The sequence below is a fragment of the Siniperca chuatsi genome, linkage group LG12 (assembly GCF_020085105.1).
Source record: "Siniperca chuatsi isolate FFG_IHB_CAS linkage group LG12, ASM2008510v1, whole genome shotgun sequence".
Taxonomy (NCBI): domain Eukaryota; kingdom Metazoa; phylum Chordata; class Actinopteri; order Centrarchiformes; family Sinipercidae; genus Siniperca; species Siniperca chuatsi.
In genome coordinates this window covers 16,343,008-16,363,339 of record NC_058053.1, presented here as the reverse complement: position 1 = coordinate 16,363,339, position 20,332 = coordinate 16,343,008, and the positions used below count along the sequence as shown (strand labels likewise).

Sequence of the window (20,332 nt, the reverse complement as noted above, 5' to 3'; positions counted from 1 at the left end):
TGATAGATGCTCTGTGGCTGTAAGCAAAAAAACATTGTCTTTTAACTAAAATAGACATTTTGCTACATTTAGATTTTGTGTGGAACTTTTATGTCAAACAAGATAACCACTACATTTTTAGTAAAAGAGGGGGAAACAACTGTAACATAATATCCCTACTGAAGCCTATAAAATGATCTCACTCTGCGATAACAGATAATACACTTCAACACTATCCTTTCATTGAGGATGATGCATCAAAGGAAGTAATTACAGTCACTACTGACAGATCGATGACTAACGCTGACAACAATACCTTAGTCTATAAAACCCTGATTTCCCTCTGCTGGGTTCTAACATTTATAATAGGCACAGCAACAAAATAGTAGCAGAGCAGTCCTTTATGTACAATACAGCTTATTTTTAGGTATTACAGAGATTATTTTCTTGCAGAGTTTGTATGTGCTCATCTAAAGGTAAGCTGGCATAATTCAGCGTATCATATTGTATCAGTGCTGTTTATTTATTGTTGTGCCTTTTGATCAGCAAATTAAATTAATCCTTTACCTCACCTAAATGCTTTTGCTGTAAATCCCAAGGCTAAGATGCTGTGCTAATTATTTTCACTCTCAGTTTCAGTCCAGTGCTGGCAAAAACCTTTCAGGACCTTATGAGGAAATCATCAACAATGTGGACCGTGGCTCTCGTTCTTTGCTTGGGAAATATTCTCATCAGAGGCGAGGCCAGTGATCAGCATTCAGGATCATTCCCTGTAATTGAACTCTCTGAAACAGCCTCTCCTGGTCTTTTAATACTGGAAAAACAGAAATCCAACAGCTCAATTCATCCACCCCGAGTAGCAGGACCACAAACACCACAACCTCCTATGTGCTTGGAGTCAGCTGGAATCAGAGACGCCTTCAAATATGTCAATACTATAGTCTCTCTTGTTGTGTTTGTTGTTGGAATTGTGGGAAATTCAGCCTTACTGAAAATCATATATGTAAACAAATGCATGAGAAGTGGACCAAACATTCTCATTGCGAGTCTTGCTTTGGGGGATCTAATCCACATTGTGATAGACATTCCAATCAACGCATACAGAGTAAGTTATTCACCTCGCAAAACAATGTTGCACCTTATCCTGTTCTCTACTTTTTTTTATCCATTTAAACTTCAATCTCACCTTGAATTAATTGTGGGTGTTTGTTTGGTTTTTTTTTTACCAAAAATGTTCTTTGTTTTTTTTGCTTCAGCTCATGGCAGAAGATTGGCCATTCGGATTGGTGCTGTGCAAACTTGTCCCCTTCATACAGAAAACCACTGTTGGAATTACTGTGTTGAGCTTATGTGCTTTAAGTGTTGACAGGTAAGAAGATAAGCAGCACTGTCCTGTGCCCTACAAGAAAATAGTATATGCTGGCTACTATCTGTATTTCATCAAGCAGACAGAGTTGTTTAGCATTAGCCCTTGAAATTTTTCTTTAACTGAAAAATGTATCATTGTTACAGACAAAAAGTCCCCCAAGCCATAACAGTTTCCCATTGATTTAGCAGATACCGAGCTGTAGTATCCTGGAATCGAATCAAAGGCATCGGGGTTTCACTGTGGACAGCAATCGAAATAACTCTGATATGGGTTATTTCTATCCTGCTGGCTGTGCCTGAAGTTGTCGGCTTTGATATGATAACAATGGACTATAAAGACATGCATCTGAGAATATGTCTGCTTCATCCCATGCAAACCACACAGATCATGCAGGTAATGTAATAATCTCCAGCCAATGCAACAGGATAAAACAAACAGATCAACATGTGTTTGATTTGATTTTCTTTTCATATCCAACATACCAGTGATATTTATAAGCGCTGATAGGACTTGAAACAAATGATGGCTTTAATATTATTTCTCCTATCTTCATCCAACAGATGCCACACACATTCTTATATATGTCCTCGTAAACCTATACATGTGTGTCTCAAATATTGCTTTATGCATGGTGTAACTTAGCAACTACCGAACATCATGTCTTCTGCAGCACCGACTGACTGTGGGCCTCTGTCATGTTTAATCAACAGTTTTATAAATCAGTAAAGGACTGGTGGCTCTTTGGTTTCTACTTTTGCATGCCACTGGCTTGGACTGCCGTCTTCTACACGCTCATGACCAGGAAAATGCTGAGGAATACTGAGAATACATTAAGCGACCACACCAAGCAGGTTGTTAGTTAACAATTTGAAGCACGTTGTGCAACTTTCTTTGCACATTTCTCATATTCTGGTGTAACATCAACTCTAACATTGATCTTATCTTTTCTTTTTAAGAGACGAGAAGTCGCAAAAACTGTCTTCTGCCTGGTGATCGTGTTTGCACTTTGTTGGTTGCCTCTATACCTAAGCAGAATCTTGAAATTAACCATATATGATGAGAAAGATCCTAATAGGTGTCAGCTACTGAGGTGAGCATGAAGAATTCAGTACCTTTTTTTTTTTTCATTTTTCATTACTTGGTCTGTGCTCTTTTGTCTGATTAATACCTAGTGTTTATCCTCCTTTTTCAGTGTCTTTCTTGTCCTGGACTATTTTGGCATTAATACGGCATCACTCAACTCATGCATCAACCCTATTGCATTGTACATAGTCAGCAAAAAATTTAAAAGATGTTTCAAGGTAAGACATACTGTCATGCACTTTTTGTTTTTCCATATGTAGAGCACTACTCAATTGTAGACAAATTTGGTGGGGTTGATAACATTGTGATCCATATTGGATGAGCTATTAAATGTGTCATCAAGGGCAGAGTATGTTTGTAAAATGGCCAGACTGGGGCACGCAATGACCTGAGGGGATAATAAGTGAAAATGGTCTGGAAAAACATTGTCGGGGGAAAAAAACAGACACTTGGCAATCTACCAGACAGTTCATCACTGAATCAGAGTGATGTGTTATGAGGAAGAAGAAAACATAGCTTCAAGGCAATTTTCAAAAGAATTTTTTTAAAGCCTTTATTGTATTACTAGCTCAGAAAGGCATATCTAAAACATACTTTGATTTGTTTTGGCTGTCATTGCGTTTTTGCACACCACAGTGCATGAAGAACTACTCTTCCTCGGCAGTAATGGTTTTTATATCACATCTATTTTTTACATTTTATGTATATGTCTTTTTCCTTTCAATATATCCCTTTTATTTAATTAAAAGACAACCCAAACTTAAGATTGCGTTCAACAAATGTCTCTACACACAGAAATAAAACAGAACTGCTTTCTCTTATGTCCTCTCTGAATTAGCAGTTCTGTGTTAAAGCAACAAGGCTGTTACTGTAGATCATTATTCAAAGACATACAAATAGACAAAACTGCATGACTACATACTGACGGTAAATGTGTGTTGTCCTCTGACCAAATGTCTTTGTGTGTGTGGTCCTTCAGGCATGTCTGTGCAGTTGGCGTCTACCTGTTCAAGCTGTTACCCATGACGAGGTGCAGTCTGTTTTGAAGTCCAGAATGCAGGATCAAGCCTCAGAGCAGAGCTGCAACATCAAAGGTCACAAGCAGACTTCCACACCTCTACCTGAGCAGGAGAACACCTTACTGTGTTAACAAACCCATATGGAACTGTGAAAATACTTTGTAAGTTCTTTAATGTTTCTCTATTAAATATATATATGGCTATCAAAGCAGCTACCAAAGCTGCTCTATCGGTAGCTCAGCAACCTTGACATGTCATCCTAATATTATAAAATACCTTGTGAATAACATGCCACATTGTCTTTTGTACTGCTGTCGTCAGTTGAACATCTGCTTTGGCATGAGCAACCTGGAGTCAGACTGTTCAGACTATTTGCCCCCTGGGCTTGACTCACTCCCAACCATTACATCAGATTTTACCTAGTACCTATCCTGTATCATGCATCACAGTTCTCAAATCACTGTTTTGGGCACGATGTTAACCTGGCACCCATCAACAGAAATCTTGTCACGGCTTACTGCCTGCATATATATTATTTTGATTCTGTTTCTGGATTCTGGAAAGACACTGTGCCGTAGGAAATCAAGCAAATGGGAATTCAAAATGATTACGGTGGGTTTTATGGGGTACTGTGTATTATTAGCACATAAATGTGTGTTTTCATCTCTGTTAAGTTTCCCATACACAGGAGCCTAAGAGTTTATAGCGTTCCTTTCATTCTTGAACCTTGAGAAACATATCAAATTGGTGCCACAAGTAGATTCTGTCTCTGCCACTGAATGACTGATTGATGGTGGCCTATTTTTAATGCATTGTTAAATGTGTAATGCATGGAGACACTTTATAAAAGACCTGAGAGTGGGGAAGAAGAAAAACGAAGATGACAGAATGAGGTCAGGAGGAGAGAGGGAAGGGGGAGGGGGGGTAGAGATGAGCACCTGATAGGTCTTCCTGTCACAGGACAAGGCAAGCACAAATAGAGTGCTGTTCTTCCAGCTAATGCTGTATTAGTCTGCAAAACTGTCTTGATGCTGTGTGCTGGAATGTCTATTAAAAGTTTTCTAAGTAAAGAGCATGACTCTCAGCTGTTTGTAAAGATTCAGTAGTTTGTTTGAATAGCGTGTGAAAGTTTGTGATGCTTATATAGAAGAGATATGTAATAAGGACATGGCTTTATGATATGATATGATGATATGATATAAGCTAATTCAATGTTCCAGTGTATTTTGCTCAAATTAAACTTTCATCTTATATTACTTTACATTATATCACATTTGGAAAATGCCTTATTTAGATAATTGAAGCCCTACTTTTTTGACACTCCTTACTTTATTTTTCAATTAAGGAATCTGATAAACATACAGTTCAACTATGTAATTTGAAATGAAACCATGTATATGAAAATGCCCACTTTGTTTTATGTCATGACTTTTTCATATCAGTGCAACTGTACAAAGTGTCTGTCGCTCTAATGGCTCTTGGCACATCAAATAGAAAGTACAAGGAAATGCTGGTTCCACATCACATCACATCACATCAAACCAGCAGGCTGCCATCTTTATGTACCCAATTGATTATCCTTGCTTTCCTTGTCACATAAACACTAGATTGAGCAAACGAAAGTTAGTCAGGTTTAGGTTTGTTATTATGACGGATTAGCAAGAATCAATGTAATCCTTTCAAATTTTAGTGTGTAGATACATCGTAGTCCTCAAAATTGTATATTTATACATCATTTAAATGTCATCTTACTGTAAAGACAAATTTGAGCCATCTGACTCAAAAGTGTGTTTGTGATTAGAGGTGCCAAAAATATGTTTCAAGAGAACAGAGAAAGTAACATGTGTGCTTTCCAGCCCACACAGTCATATTGCCTGCTGTGCCACACACCCGTGCACCTCTCGCTGTTCTGACATAAGAGAGAAAGTGTCTCTGTGTCTCCGACGCTTTGACTGTTGGATACAACAGTGTGGCACAGGATACGGGAGTTCAATATGCTCATTTACGCTCAAGCCAATTTGTACTGTTTTTGATCTACAGTAGAACAACATGGTCCATGTATTTTATGTGTTTATGTATATGTATGTACATATTTTGAAATCTGTACTCTTGGATTCTCCTTTTTCTTCATATTTTATGTTTTTTAGACTTTTTTAAATTTCATATTGCATTTTTATGGCACTTTGGATGGCTTTCATTTCTATTCGTACAGTTAACTGGAAATCGAAGGTTTACATGCTGCAGCAGCACACTTCATCAGACGCTCTGTCAAACACTAATTTGTGTCAAATGCTGTCAAACGCTCCACTCTCTGTAAATGCCAGCAGATAATCAACAAATAGTGCAGTGCTATCATGTCCCTAGCAGTAAAAGCTCATAACCGCCAGATGACACTGACACAATCATGCTCTGGTATCTTGAGAAGGGTGACGTCAGTGTCAACATCAGCGAGAGAGCGGGTGTCTGAGACCTTCTTTAGTAATCTCTGTACACACAAGGCTCAGATAGGGCTCCCCATGGTGCTGCCCAGACTCCCCAGACTGTGGATTTAATTAAACAGTGTGAAATTAATTAATCAGTGGGGTGGCAGGTAAAAGGACTTCTCACTGGAACTGCTCACACAAGCAAGACAAGCATTTCATGTTCGCTGACAGTTATTAATTTGCTGTATGTTTTATTATAGTGTTTCTATATGGAGTTGCCGAAATTCTGGGAGATTAAAAAGCTTGGCATGGGAAAAAAGTCATGCAAATTATCAAAATAACAGCTCCCGAAAATCAAAGTGTAAACCTGTGTTTGATCTGTTCTATCAATTAATTAAAAATTTCAGTTCTGTATAATAATGTGGTGCAAATTAGATGGAAATTAGATAAAATATTCATTTAGTTATCTGGGGAATCTGCCTGGAGGACTTTTTAGTCTTCAGTCTGGCTCAAAATGCTGTCCATATGGCAATTATGTACAGTAGTGTTGCAGGAGGACTGGTCTGATGCCTACTGGCAGAGAAGAGCCTGCCTGTGACAAACTGCTGCTAGGATCTGATGTGAGCTGAGGGAGATAATGAGGCTGTTGTAAGCCTTAAGTATAGATCCTGCCCCCGGGGTGGCATATCTAAGCGCTCAGGCTCCCTCATTGTTGCACGTGCTGCTGAGGATTAAAAACACATTTACTTTTTTCTCATAAACTTTGTCAGTACTTCCCACAACTCTTTGGACAACTTCTGCTTTCATGTGGCAAGCCTCTTGACATTGCTTTGTGGAGGAGCTGTTTTTTTTTTTTTTTTTTTTTTTTACAGTTTGTAGATGTGAAGTCTTGATTTGTTCCTGCTTTGAGCTATCTATAGCTCTTTTTAAGCACCCACCAGAGGATGTGTGCGTTCTGGGGTACCTCCTACAGTGACTGAAGTTTTGACAAATGCCATATTTTGATAGAGAATCTTTTAATATTGATGCCATAGGCATGTCTTTTCAAATCATGTTTCACTGACAGGGTAAAAAATGATATGAGTGAGGTAATTAATAATTACATTGTTGGTTATACAGCGACCTCTGAGAGAGCCCATGTCTGTTGTGTTATAAAGATAACTGCCCAGCTCTTGTGAGGAACTCTTGACATCCACTGCAGGTTGGGTGCCTCCACCACATATACAGTGTGTCCCAAGGAAAACAATGGTGCAAATTTCAGCACTGTGTCCAATTTAGACCTACATCACACTACTTTCTATTTGAGTGTAACAAGGACACCATGCAACCAAGTGCAATACACAGAAAAAAAATCCCTGCAGTGTGTGCAGAGTAATTGAGTCACCCAGGACAATTGCTGTAATGTTTCATGACATAGAAAGTGTAGTGCAGGTAGGTCTATAGACAATATTTACAGTTTTAACAAACAGTGAAATAAACAAGACAGGCTTCCTTATACAATACCAGCAGGCATTAAATTAATGGCCATTTGGGGCTTGCATACTAAATAGGAGAGAGAAAGTGAGAGAGAGAGAGAGAGAGAGAGAGAAGCAGACACTCTAGCCAATGGCAAGGAAACTTCAGAGAGACCTGCAAATGGCAGGCAGAGTCAGACTACTGGGCAGAGCTGCAAGTGGTCACTCAACCATGGGATTAAAAAGCATTTAAGCCTTGTACCAAACCCCCCTCCTCGTCCAGCCATGTTATTTCTGACCATTCAGGAGAAAAGAAAAGGCAAATGTTTTGTGCCTGGCTTGTTATTGCCAGCACAAAACCGCAGGTTACAGGTTTTTCACGACTCCAGCATCTATAAACGTATTGCAGTGCTTTCTTGCAGAAAAACATAATGAACTAGCCTAAAAGGGTTTCTGTGTTCTGGTTAAGGTGCAAAATGGACTGTCACTGTTTATTTCATTCATGTCTGGATGATGATGGAAAACATGCAATCAAATGTAGGACACGTTTGCTAGAGTGGTTCACTTCACACTTCTATTCACACTTCTAATGCCTCTTGGGCAACAACAGGCAAATTTATGACAGGCTATTGACATATTTATAGGGAGCTCTAGTGAGTGCATGGGCTTGATTATCACAAATCCATGCCACAGAATAAATCACCAGCTAAGATATCCAAAATGCATTGTGTTGAGTGTTGGTGCCAAGAGGATGTTGGTGAAAAAGCTTTTGATTCGGTGGCCACCAGAGTACCACAGCACCCTGCCTGACTGTGCTTGTTTTGATGGGCAATGATGAAAGCACAGGTGGATGCGAGAAAGCTCCCCTCCCTCGGCTACTGCAGACTCCTTTTCTGTGGTTTCCTATTAGCACAGGAGTGGAGGTTTGCAGTCTGGCTGCTGGGCACAGTGGGTCAGTGCTCACAAAGCTCTGTTTGTTCCCTGGCCTGCAGGGCTCCCAGGGTAAGCTTGGCTCCAGAGGGGAGACAAACAAAAAGGCACCACTGTCTCACACACTGAAGCTGCTCTCCAACACATTCGTCTTTTCTACTCAATGGGGGTACATTTCTCTTCTTAGGAGAGGAATGGCAAAAGGAAACACGTTTTTTAGAAACAGGGCCTCAGGATAACAAAACTTCTGTTGTTCTGAGCTATGTATTTTTTCTCAGTTTAAATGCCATTTTGAGTTGTTGCTTGTGGTGATATGTTTTTTTCTTTTTGCTTTGTGTTTTTCATCTCCCTTTGTCTAGCTTAGACTCAGAGCCCTTTGTCTTGTGCTGCTGTATCAACATATTCTGAGTGAAACCCAAGAAAACCGCAGACAGCAACAGGCACATAACACATCATATTCAGCTGCAGCTACTAACTTTAGAGATTCTATATATAGTCCTGTTGAACTGCAGCTTGTGCAACTAAGATACAAAAAGGACTCTCAATTAATGAATCATTTCAAGGTATCCCTTATGTCCATATACACTGTCTACCTGTGATTTCTAAAGGTGAAATAATGCGCTGGATACTCTTACAGCTGCTGTCAGGTCAGACATTCACTGTTGTGCTGCAATCTGCAGTCCAAGTATAACTCCATTATTGAGGGGACTTTAAAATGGGAGCTGTGTGACACACAGCGGGATGATTTAGTTTAATGACCATGGCAGTGACAGTGCTGTGATGGAAATTGGACTCCCCCTGCAAATTTACATCACTTGAGGGTACTTGGGGCTCTTTTAGCGGCTGCACTCCAGAGCACGAGCCATCAGGAGGTCCTGGATATGTCATGCTTGTCACCTTCCTTTAACTGCATCTGCAGACGTGGGAGAGGGATTAATATTATATAGCCTACGGAAGCACACAGGCCGTCTTATCAGCACTGCAGATGTGATAAACACCTCTGCCCCCATGAAAACCAGGAAAGATCTCCAAGCAAAGAGACAAGCATCTCTTTGTGTTGTTTCCTCACACTGCTTCAGAGTTTCAATGCAGCTTTAGTGGCAGATATGGTGCAATTTCACATCTGTTGTAATTTGATGTGCCTGGATCACCCTCTGTGAAATCGTCTTGATCGCAACATGGCTCCTTTCAATTATTTAGAAAGTTGGCATATGGCTTTAGAGATAGTAATCTGATTTCTTTTGATTTTGAGGTATTCAGAATAGCCTACACCACAAGCCCCAATAACAGCTGTGCAAAAAAAAAAAGCCTGTCTCTGTGATCATGTTATTTGGTAGCTTAGCATCCACACTTCTCTCTTTTCATAGAAAAAATATCGATTTATTTATTTATAAAAAATGTCGCTTTTATGGAAATATTTTCCATCATTGCCATGACACTCATCTCACATTAGTTCACATCAATGCAGATGTCAGTGTGCACAAATTGCAATGCCCTCAAACTAATTCTGAGCTGTGAATGGAAGTTATGACAACCATTGCTGTCACTTCAGTTTTATCAGAAAAGCACCCAGTGGAACCATGGAAACAAGATGTGACACAAAAAAACATGTACATCAAAGCCAGCAAATACTGTAATTAGAATTTATTGAAGCCTACTCAGTCAGAAAAGGTACATGATCTGCTGAGCCTTTGGATTCAGTCCCATACCTTCCATTAAACACAGTACAGTGCATTAACCTTGGCATTACAAAAATGAGTGTGTTCATTTGTGAGTCTGTTGCTACAAACAGGGATATAGCATTTATGTGTTCCAGTTTTACTGTATGTAAAGAAGTAGTATATCCCTACAAAGAGAAAGCCCTGTTTATATGTACAATTTGTCATAGATAATATTGATAATACTGATATACTGAATATTTGTCATCTAGTATAGATAATCATACATCGGGATCTGCATTTCATACTAACAGGTGTAACTTTCTGCTGGTACTTAACAGTCAAACTCAGAAAATGCACATCTGCATGCATAACTGCATGAAAGCTGAAAATTTAGAGACCTTGGAGGTCTTTGAAAAAAAAAAAGCTATGTTCTCTCACAAGTGTAGCGTGTTTTCTTACACAACACCTAAAATGCGTGCCACCCACCAGCGACAGGGCATAATGACTCGGCAAGCAACCTGGCATCCTCTGTAGTTGTAAGGCCAGGGCCAGTAGCCACGCAGAGGCTCGCATATTCTCTGACAGTGAGTGTAGCTGCGTTGGCATTCTGAGCAGCAGATCCCCTGGTGGTCTAACATAGTGTCAAAGGTCATGGCGCTGTCTGCTCCGGCCCCGCCGCTGCGCTGCAATTTGGAAGCAATGTTAATTTTTAAGAGCAATCTTTTTCTAAATTTATACTCATTTGCAATTCAAATGTTTTCAAAAACTTCTCATCCTCCCAAACACGTGACTACAGTTCTCTTAGGCAACATGAATTTTTATAACCAATGGGAATTTTCACTTCAGTTCATGAGTTCATCAACTTGGAATGGCAGCTGTTACCCCATTGCCCTGTAATTATGGCCACTAATATAACTCCCACTCAACAGCAGCAGCAGAATGTACCCACAGCTGACAGAAGGACTTAATCCAGGTTAATACATTTCCACACCATGCACTTCTATTTCTGTGAGACTACATTTTTAACAAGGCTGGCATCTTAAGGATGGTGTTATGAAGTCATCTGTAAAAGTGTTGACAAAACAGTGAAACTTCAATTCATAATGTTACTTTAAGGGTTGCCTCAGGGCTCACTACACGCCTCTTGATAGTTAATCAAACATTCACCAGCTCTGGAGCCTTGTTTATCGTAAACAGTGTTGTTGATGAAGTTGGTACTCACATGATAAGGGTTTTCAGGATTGTACGCTGACCCTGCAGTTGATTGTGCTCCCTCCTCTTCCTCCATGACTCTGGAGGTGTCATCCTCTGCGTGACTCACTGGGTCCCTCTCCTCAGCAGCTGCCTCAAACTCCTCCATGTTAAACTGTCGTTTGGCTCGCTGTGTGTCTCTCTTTCCCCTCTCCCCATCTGTTACAGCGGCCACAAGAGGCAAGAGTATTGGGTCAACATCCGCAAGACGCCATACATGTCCTCAGAGCTCAATCCTACATAGCTGGGGCTGTCTCAGATGTCCTGAATAATTAAATTAGCAGCAGTGATTTCAAGTAGTCCTGCATATTTCAAGATCATTCTTTTTTGATACAAGACCGGAGCATTTTTTGGTGTACGACTCTAAATGTAGTGTATGCTCAAGATGTTCTCAGTGTTCTCAGACGAGACTGTAAATTTTACAAAGTGTGTCAGCAGATAATCAGGACAACCAAGATTTGAATAATCTATGAAAGAATGTACAATAATTCAAATGAAATAGACTATGCTCTATGATAGCAGGCCAGTTTTATAGACTCTGTGGGATGGAGTGAATCAATACATAATAGCTGGAAAGAAGAGAAGAAGGCAACCTTTAGGATGGATTGGTTGGAGCCAGTAAATGGGAAGTTCCCCGCAAAGACCCAGAATTTTACTGCTCAGAAAGCTGGTGTCCTTCAGCGGCTGCTCTGCAGCAACCCATATGAGGAACTCCTCATCAAACCTCACTGGCATGATTTCATCTGTCTGGCAAGAAGAAAAAGATAATGTCCTTGAATTACTAAAGTAGAAAAAGAAATGGCACTGTTAAAAGCAAGCAGAAGATCCTCTGTAATTTTTTTGTCTTTTTCCAATTTGCAACGTTCTGTATGAAGTAGTGTGCATATACCAGGTCAAACATCAGCGAGTCTTTGTTGTGAGCTCCCATGTGTGGAAGGTTCGCTTTGATTTGGGATTTTATGTAGCACTTGTCTCCTCCAAAAAAGCGGATTCCAGTTATTCCCTGCACCAAATCACAGAGATGCCATGTTTACACTCACAGCTTTGCTACTTTGCTAAGCACACAGAAAGTCTCAGCTGAACCACCTCAGCAAGAGAGAACAAGGACAAACTCACTCACAATTTGAAAGTCATGAATCTCCACGGCTTCCTCAGCTCCACTCCCAGTTTTAAATCGTTCCAGGTTGTTGTCAGAATCAATTTCCACGGAACCCTCCCTCACCTCCCCATTGATGTTCATATTGTAACGAACATTGTAAACCTGGCAGCATTCAAAGTGGGACATTAAAATGACTGATTAGTCAAGTTATGTAAATCACACTGTAGCAAACACAATAGAAGTGGAGATACAGAAAAACAAGCTTTGTATTGTTCATGCTATTCTCCTGCACAGTAATAGTTGGTGTTGCTTCTCTAACAGAAATCCTGTGTAGTATAAGCACACTGAGAATTGAGCACAGCACCGCAGGAAATGCTTTTGCAGACCTTGATGGGAATGTTTTTCCTACAGGTGAGCTCAATAGGACACAAAACATTACATTCTTTCATATAAGATGGAGTAGAGTAACAGGAGCAATTTAATGCTGTTTGTTTCCATTGTAGACAGAATTAAAGATCCAATTTCACAGTCTGAATTGTGATGATGAATATGATTATTGATAGGGCATCTCAGTTATTAACATAAATATCTCTAGTGACGGTCTCAAAAAAATACAATTATGCTTCTAATAAAAAGTTTTTATTATCAGAGGATTTTGTAATCTACTTTGGATCCATTTTCCACCAAAAGCATCCTCCTTGCATTCACTTTAGATATCTGTTGAAGGGACAATGTAATAACTACAGCATAATCCTCAGTTGACACTTACATTTTTATCGCTGACTTTCCACAGGTAGAGAGCAGCCATGGATGCACACAACATTAACACTGCACCAACAATAAGAGCCACAGCACCAAATCTTAGGAGGCGACTGACTGCGGCAGAGGTCGGTGTGCTTTGTTCCTTCAAGTTCAGAGGATGCAAAGTAAGGAATGATGCACACTCAACAATAACCAGGATAACTGATAACTTCCAGGAAACCTTAAGAGTTTGCACAGTTTTATTTACATGTCATGGATGTCAATTATATTTCTAATCAAAAACGTATTAACCCAGTCTTACCGGAGGCATGCAGTGTTCAAAACAGCCAGATCCATGAGTGGTATTTTGGACTTTTTCCATAGTCTCTTTCGTGATGTCCTCAATAATTCCTCCACTAATACTGTTGCTTCTCTTTGGAGAATCAGGTTATCCACCAGGAGGCTTTTTGACGTTTGAGTGTGAATGACGTGCAGTTGATATAAATTCTTTGAGCTAAATTCTTCATCTGAATGTTACCTGTAGGTCCAGGTTGCCTAAAGCAAGGTGGTCATCCTGTGGTACCAAACTAAAACAAGACTTTTGAAGCAGTTCTGAGCTCATCAGAGATTGGCTGATGACATCTGTTACAAGCAGCGATGTAATGATTGGTAAAAAGGTTGTTAACTGACCTTTCAGTCAGCGTTAGGAGGAAAACAAGTACTTACAAATAAGCTTTCAGAGAATATTTTTATGCCTTTCATTTAATCACCCACCTCTTATAGTTGGATGTCAATTATGAAATAAATGTATATGAATACTGCAGATTTCCTCCAGTTCTTTGCTGGTTACAGGTGTCCGTGAGAATGACCAGATTGCACCAGATACCTGTAGTCAAACTCTCATGCAGAAGCGAGTCTTCTTCGGTCTTTATTTTGCTATAAGACGGCACTAACTTGCAATACCTCACAATCATAGACACACAGACATAACCTTTGCTTAATTACGAATTTTCTGATTTGACAATGGGAGAAAGGCAGATTTGTGGCCAAGGTTACTCGGTCCTTATCATAACTTAAAAAGAAGAAACATAGTAAGAAAAGAGATTCAAATGTGCAGTGCTGCTGTTGCTAGGAAACAGATTGAACCGCATTTTTTGGATAATTGTTAAGCTGGGAGGCAATCAGAAAAGGTGAAGGGATTCTTTGGCCTTTGGAAAAATATGTAATTGTACGAGCATTTGATCAGCAATGCAGTATTTGCATGCAAATTGAGGCAGCAGAGTAACTACATTGTGTAACATGAAAAGAATATGACATTTTGCTATCAATTTAGCTGTGATTGGTGGAGGACCGCATTTTATTTATTGCGGCTTATAAGCCTTTAAGACAAATGAAGTGCATTCAGTTGGCTGCATGAGGTTATTCTGTGGGCTTTATGAATATTCCCTCAGGACAATAGGTTGTACTCTTCCTATAAGATTACATTTGAGTCCTGTTAGCCCAGACAGTCCCATTTTTAAACTGTCGTTGAACAGCAAAAACAATTTTGCTTTTAACTGTTTATTTGTGCAACAATGTGACAAAATCTACCACAAACATGGTAATCTTTCATATTGATTGTTTTCCACAGCAGAAAGGCCCCATTAGCCTAAATGTCCATAGGTCATGCCCCTTAAATAGTAACACATGCTCTTCAAAATTGATAATAAAATTCTTCTTTACATTGAATCATTATGAAAAATATATTATTAATGTACAAAATCTTGCATATTACACTTGATACAATGAACAGTCTTATATGAGCCAAAAGACACATGACATACTACAAAACACTGCAACAATCCAACATAGAGTCAATTAAGATAAAAGTACTATACAGTATAAAGACAAATTCCCTTTTGATGACTTTTTGATCTTTATGAGTTTGTGTACTCTGGAATGGATATCTCATCTGCTTCCTGTATTCTGGCTGGTGTCGGTGGACCAACAAGAATATAATCAAATTCCTGGTGTTGAACTTTTTCGTACACGCTTTGCAAACCATTGGTTTTGGGTATGTGAGCTGGGTAGTAGTTTTCCCTTCTGGTGTCCCGGGGCAGTGAAGCTGTCTTGGAGAAAGTTGACAGATGCGGTCCACAGGCCATGCTCGTGTTGGGCCTTGTAGCTGAAGGGCTCCAGCATCGGTCTGAGTGTCCCAACACTTTGCACTCGCTTGTACATGCCCAGAGACCTGTGGAAAACAGCAGTGCTATCAGGATGTAATATGAATACATTTGCCGGCTCACCTGGTTGAGGGTGTTTGATGTTGATAGACCCCAGTGAGCCCAGGTAAGATCAATCATAATGTGTCCAGTGTATTAGAAAATGTATTGTTGTAACTGGGTACAATCTGTATGGTGCATGGCGCTTAGATTAAAATATAAACCATATAAGAAGCAAAAGGAATGCATGTCACATCACTGGATGGGTTTCACCTTTACATCCTCTCATTTGGCTCATTTTCTATTTTATTATTATTTCTGATTATGTTTTTTGTGACACTCACTGTTTGTTGGCGGCGACTCTTTTTTGTGCACATCTCCACTTATGTCAGAATCACTGTCATTGAAGTCACTGTCCCCTTTTCCACTGTCCTTGCCACTGATGTGGGGGTCTCTTGCTGAGATTGTTGTGAATGAATTACCCTTCCATATTGTTATTGGCCTGACTGTTTCTTTCCCATAACCCGGTAGTGTAGAATAACCCTGTAGAGATACAAACACATTCAACACAAATCTTGAGTCAAGATGCAAAAGACAAACAAAGTTAGTGTGAAACAAACTTTAAATATCTCCAAAATATAATTACCTTTAGTTTTCCCTCCATCACCCTACTGTTTGACTCGAAGATGCCTGCTGTCTGCCTGCCATCCTCACAGCCTGTCTCTGTTGTGTTGCTGCTGGCCAATGGAGGTTTCTCTGGAAATGGATGGGCATCAAACACTTTGCCTTTGTGGTTGGCAATCAAAGAATCAATATGACCACTTTCCACTTTCTCCACATTTGGTATGTCTTCTTTTTCATCACACCCCCCCTCCCTTGTCTCTTTTTTCCGGCGGCTGCAAATGGTTGTGATGAGAATGATAGCCAACAGGAGGAGAGAGCAGCTCCCTGCCAGGACAATGATTATGGCAATGGACATGTCCCATTCAAAGAGCTCATCGCTGCCATTTTGAGCCAAGGAAGGCATACTGGGAAGAGTTTCTTCTATAAAGCTGAAGTGTATAATGGCTGTGGAGGTAAGCGCGGGGGATCCATTGTCACTGACCGACACTGTGACTTTGACATTGTCTGTGAGATCATACATCAGCTGTCGACTCACGTGCACCTTCCCTGTGTCTTTGTTGATAGAGAAACCCAGGTGTCCCCCCTCTGTGATTTTATAGGACAGCTGTGCATTTATGCCTTCATCAGCATCTGTGGCCTTTATCTGGGTTACCACATAACCTGCAGGCGCATCTTTGGGCAGAAAAACCTCAGCAGATCCTTTGTAAAGGGGTGGTTGTATGATAGAAGGTTGGTTGTCATTCTGATCAACTATTTTTAGTCTGATGACAGCTGTGCTCTGCAGCTGTGGTGACCCCCCATCACTTGCTTGGATGTGTATGTCTAGCTGTTTCATTACTTCATAATTAAAACTCCTCAGGGCATATATAGAGCCAGACACTGAATTAAGAGACACAAAGGTGTTCACTGGGGACCCCATGATAACACTGGCCACAAGTCTGTAGGTGATTTTGCCATTATTGCCCAGATCAGCGTCGCTGGCCTCAACTGTGGTGATATAAGCACCCGGGGCATTGTTTTCCACCACTAAAACTTCATAGACACCTTTAGTAAAGTGAGGGGCGTTGTCATTCTCGTCGCTGAGTCTAATGGTGTACTGAGTGATCTTTCTCAGTGGAGGTGACCCAAAATCCTCAGCCATGACCGTCAAGTTATACTCACTAATCCTCTCCCTGTCTAGGGCTGCTGCTGTAACTATCATGTAGCTGTCCTCGTAAGCCTGCCGGAGTTTGAAATGGTCGTGGCCGTATAATGTGCAGTGGACCTGGCTGTTAACACCCGAGTCTCTGTCCAAGGTGCTGATCAGCGCCACCAGACTGTCCTTGTCTGCCGCCTCGCTGATGTATGCAGTGCCTGTCGTGATGGAGGTCATCGGGGTGATGCTGATTTCTGGGGCATTGTCATTAACGTCCGTGACGTGAATTATGATTTTGCACACGGAGGGGGTCGGGTTGGGTCCCAGATCAGTCGCCTGCACGTCTAGCTCGTAGGTGCTTTTGTCCTCAAAATCCACCGGGCTCCTGAGCGTCAGTCGACCTGATTTATTATCCACTTGGAAAAGTTCTCGGATCTCATGAGAAACCTGTTTTCCGAACCCGTAGACGACCTCTCCGTTTAAACCCTCATCAGCATCAATTGCGTTTAAGTCCAGTATAACTGTGCCAACCGGTGCGTCCTCTGGCAAACTGACTGAGAAACTATTCTGGTCAAAAACGGGACTATTGTCATTAAAGTCAGTCACTTTGATAGTTATCTTTGTTGACCCCGATCTGAAAGGGTTCCCTCCGTCTGTGGCGACCAGCTCCACAGTGTATGATGACTGAGTCTCCCTGTCTAGCTCTTTCATTAGCACCAATTCCGCATATTTAACCCCATCCGCTCTCAGGAGCACATCAATGGTAAAATGACTGTTGACAGAAATTTGATAGCTTTGGATGTAGTTTGATCCGACATCAGCGTCCACAGCTGGGTCTAAAGGGATGCGGGACCCCGCTGCTGCATTCTCTGAGATCTCAACTATAGATTCCTTGTTTGGAAACTCCGGAGAGTTGTCATTGATGTCCTTTATTTCCACCTCTACGTGAATCAATTTGTAGCGATCTTTGGAGAAATTTACCACGTCAAAAGTAATGAGACACTGTAGAGTGTGTCTGCAGATTCTTTCCCTGTCAATTCGTTCCCCGACAGTGAGTTCCCCGTCGCTTTCTCTTACCCCGATGAATGAATCATTGAATTGTTTCATCATCCTGAAATTGGTCTTGGAGGAATGAGACAGACTCAAGGACATGTCCTTGGCAAGGTTTCCGATGACTGTACCTGGTGCGTCCTCCTCATTGGTCTGGTATCGAATAGTATTTCCCTCAGACTGAGCCAGTGAGGCAAATAAAAATTGATGGATTGCGAATATAAAAATCCACTGGTGGCAATAAGTTATAGGCCTAAATTTGCCCTGTATCATCTTCTTTCCCTCGGTAAGCAGTCTCATTGTGTGCTGAAGAGACGAGAGCAGTTCACCTCTGGAGTGAGCTCTCCATACAGCTCCCGCTTTTATGAACTGAACTGTGCTGCGAGTGAAAGTTACTTGCTTCTTGCGCGCAGCCAGTCAGATACGCTTGTTGCCTCGCCGTCAAAACAGCTCAAAATCCTGCAGTGGCGGGGTTTATACAGCTCCTCATGCTAATGAGACGAAGTGTGACCAATCCCTCGCTTTAGAATTAAAAATACCCCCTTATGAAAAAAAGAAGAAGAAGCTCTGAGAGTGTACACTGAAGGAAGCTGCAAAATAGAAAAAAAGGGCAGAAAGATGTGCCGCTGCTTGAAGATAGTCGCTGCACTGTTTATCGTTTCATTACAGCCATTACCGAGTGATGGTTTTTATTTAGCAGAAGCCTATTTCTTCTTCTTTTGATGATGACTTTATTGTCTATTGAGCGTGTATGAGCGCGAGTAGGCGTGTAAATATGTGTGCACGCAGTCACACGACCAGCTCAGTTGTTTTTGGTGAGCGGTGCGAGGTTTTGTTCAGGGTGCAGCTCATTTGAGAACAGATTCATTATCTGGAGACACATTCGCATTGAAAGTATCCCACAGCCCTTCTGAGGGAGGAGTGATGCTAGATCGATCACTTCATATAGCAATAGCTGATTTTCTTTTCTGGTTATCTGTTATGTACTAAAAACAGATGATCAGTATTATACCATCTCACTTTGCAACCTGTATAACAGCAAATGAATAAAGGGATATTTTGGAGAGTCTCCCTGAAATGTTGTCATATTTGAGATCGAGAGATCTTCTTTATCTTTCCAAATCATGCTTTCGACCTTCCATCTTGCCTCTCTCCTGGTTTATGGGAAACATATATTTGTTTGTTACAGCAGTGATGTACAGCCCACCCCCACCCCCTGACAGCCTTGTCCACATACTTTTGGCTTTCTGTTTGACAATGTCCCAGTGCAAAGCAAAGTCCATAAAGAAATGGTTTTCAAACTTTGGTGTGGAAGAACTGACCACCTAAATAGATATAAATATATAGATATTCAAATATAATGCAATGTAATGTTGGGTTTTTCACATACTTTGTTCAGGTGTCCACATACTTCTGGCCATGTAGTGAACTCTGTACATGTTCTTAAGTGCCAAAGTTGGACACAAGACAACACCATCTCAATCTACAGCCTCAAAATTCAACCACAGACTTCTTACACTTCTCTGGCACATTGTACTGTACTGTATTGGATTTCAACACTCCTGTTTTGTTGTTTGTGAGGCTTTGGCACAGGTATATGTAAACCCTTGTTAAGCTAATTTCCCAAATTTTTTAAACGTGATAGCTGGAATTGTCAGTGTAAACTACATTTAAGTAGTAATATCGAAAAGAAATCTGTAAATCTTCACCAAGGATCTGATTTAGTTTCCACCAAATATGTGTGCATGCCCATTCATTCTTTTTAGATGTTCTGTCCAACCTCTGGTTTTGTTCTCCAGTATAATTATGTTTTTTGCACTTGTTTGTTCTGCTGCTGTGGAGACTACGTAGGATTAGTGAGGAACCCAGAGTATAACTGTTCTGCCCCTCAGCATCTGGATAGAAGTGACTTGTTTGGGGCCTCAGCTCACAATTTATCTCTGACTATTTACTTCTCCATCTACTGTATATCTTAATGGGGCGTGGAGCAAAATGACAGCTTGTGTATGTTTTGTTCAGAATGATTCATTAGTCAGCCATAGAGTCCACAGCGTGCTGCGGTTGAAGCGCTAACAATAATCTGAAACAGTAACGCTAACAATAGCAATAATGATCTGAAACATTGTGAAAAGCCCACAGAGACACGTTGAAAGTGAAAAGGCCGCAGTAAACAACAAATATAGGTGGGCAATTTTACAGTCTAAGCTTTCCAACTAACAGAGAGAACAACTGTGACAGACTGTTTCTTAAAACAGAGGTTATCACATTTGGGAATGAACTGTGTTTAGAAAATATTTTGGAGAAAATATTTAT

The 20,332-nt window shown here is 40.7% G+C and overlaps 3 protein-coding genes across 4 annotated transcripts; 1 reads left to right on the top strand and 2 right to left on the bottom strand.

Moving 5' to 3' along the window:
• Positions 1-339: 339 nt before the first annotated feature.
• Positions 340-4,865, top strand: LOC122885785 (endothelin receptor type B-like). Of its 2 annotated transcripts, XM_044217419.1 has the most exons (9): positions 340-455; positions 613-1,084; positions 1,236-1,348; positions 1,537-1,741; positions 2,059-2,199; positions 2,305-2,438; positions 2,541-2,649; positions 3,411-3,611; positions 3,772-4,865. In XM_044217419.1, the coding sequence occupies exons 2-8, from the start codon at positions 650-652 to the stop codon at positions 3,579-3,581; spliced, it is 1,308 nt and encodes a 435-aa protein (XP_044073354.1). In that variant the 5' UTR covers positions 340-455; positions 613-649; the 3' UTR covers positions 3,582-3,611; positions 3,772-4,865. The 2 variants fall into 2 exon arrangements, with proteins under 2 accessions (XP_044073354.1, XP_044073353.1); XM_044217418.1 differs by having other exon boundaries at positions 3,411-4,865.
• A 5,021-nt stretch (positions 4,866-9,886) lies between these two features.
• Positions 9,887-13,268, bottom strand: LOC122886026 (leukocyte cell-derived chemotaxin 1-like; the record flags this gene model as incomplete). The annotated part of the gene is made up of 6 exons (XM_044217890.1): positions 9,887-10,601; positions 11,141-11,328; positions 11,763-11,916; positions 12,059-12,172; positions 12,290-12,430; positions 13,038-13,268. Coding segments are annotated over 6 exons (1,056 nt in total), but the record flags the coding sequence as incomplete, so codon positions are not given.
• Positions 13,269-14,553: 1,285 nt separating this feature from the next.
• Positions 14,554-18,768, bottom strand: si:ch211-199f5.1 (protocadherin-8). The gene is made up of 3 exons (XM_044217872.1): positions 15,857-18,768; positions 15,555-15,753; positions 14,554-15,239 (listed from the first exon to the last, which is right to left on the bottom strand). Exons 1-3 carry the CDS (start codon positions 18,317-18,319, stop codon positions 14,926-14,928), a joined length of 2,976 nt encoding a protein of 991 aa, XP_044073807.1. The 5' UTR covers positions 18,320-18,768; the 3' UTR covers positions 14,554-14,925.
• Positions 18,769-20,332: the final 1,564 nt, after the last annotated feature.

Coding starts and splice junctions, on each gene's coding strand:
- si:ch211-199f5.1 (XM_044217872.1), bottom strand. CDS start 18,319: ATGAGACTGCTTACCGAGGGAAAGAAGATGATACAGGGCAAATTTAGG. Junction 15,754..15,856: donor TGATGGAGGGAAAACTAAAG/GTAATTATATTT, acceptor GTATCTCTACAG/GGTTATTCTACACTACCGGG. Junction 15,240..15,554: donor AGAGTCGCCGCCAACAAACA/GTGAGTGTCACA, acceptor TGTTTTCCACAG/GTCTCTGGGCATGTACAAGC.
- LOC122885785 (XM_044217419.1), top strand. CDS start 650: ATGAGGAAATCATCAACAATGTGGACCGTGGCTCTCGTTCTTTGCTTG. Junction 1,085..1,235: donor TTCCAATCAACGCATACAGA/GTAAGTTATTCA, acceptor TTTTTGCTTCAG/CTCATGGCAGAAGATTGGCC. Junction 2,439..2,540: donor AATAGGTGTCAGCTACTGAG/GTGAGCATGAAG, acceptor CTCCTTTTTCAG/TGTCTTTCTTGTCCTGGACT.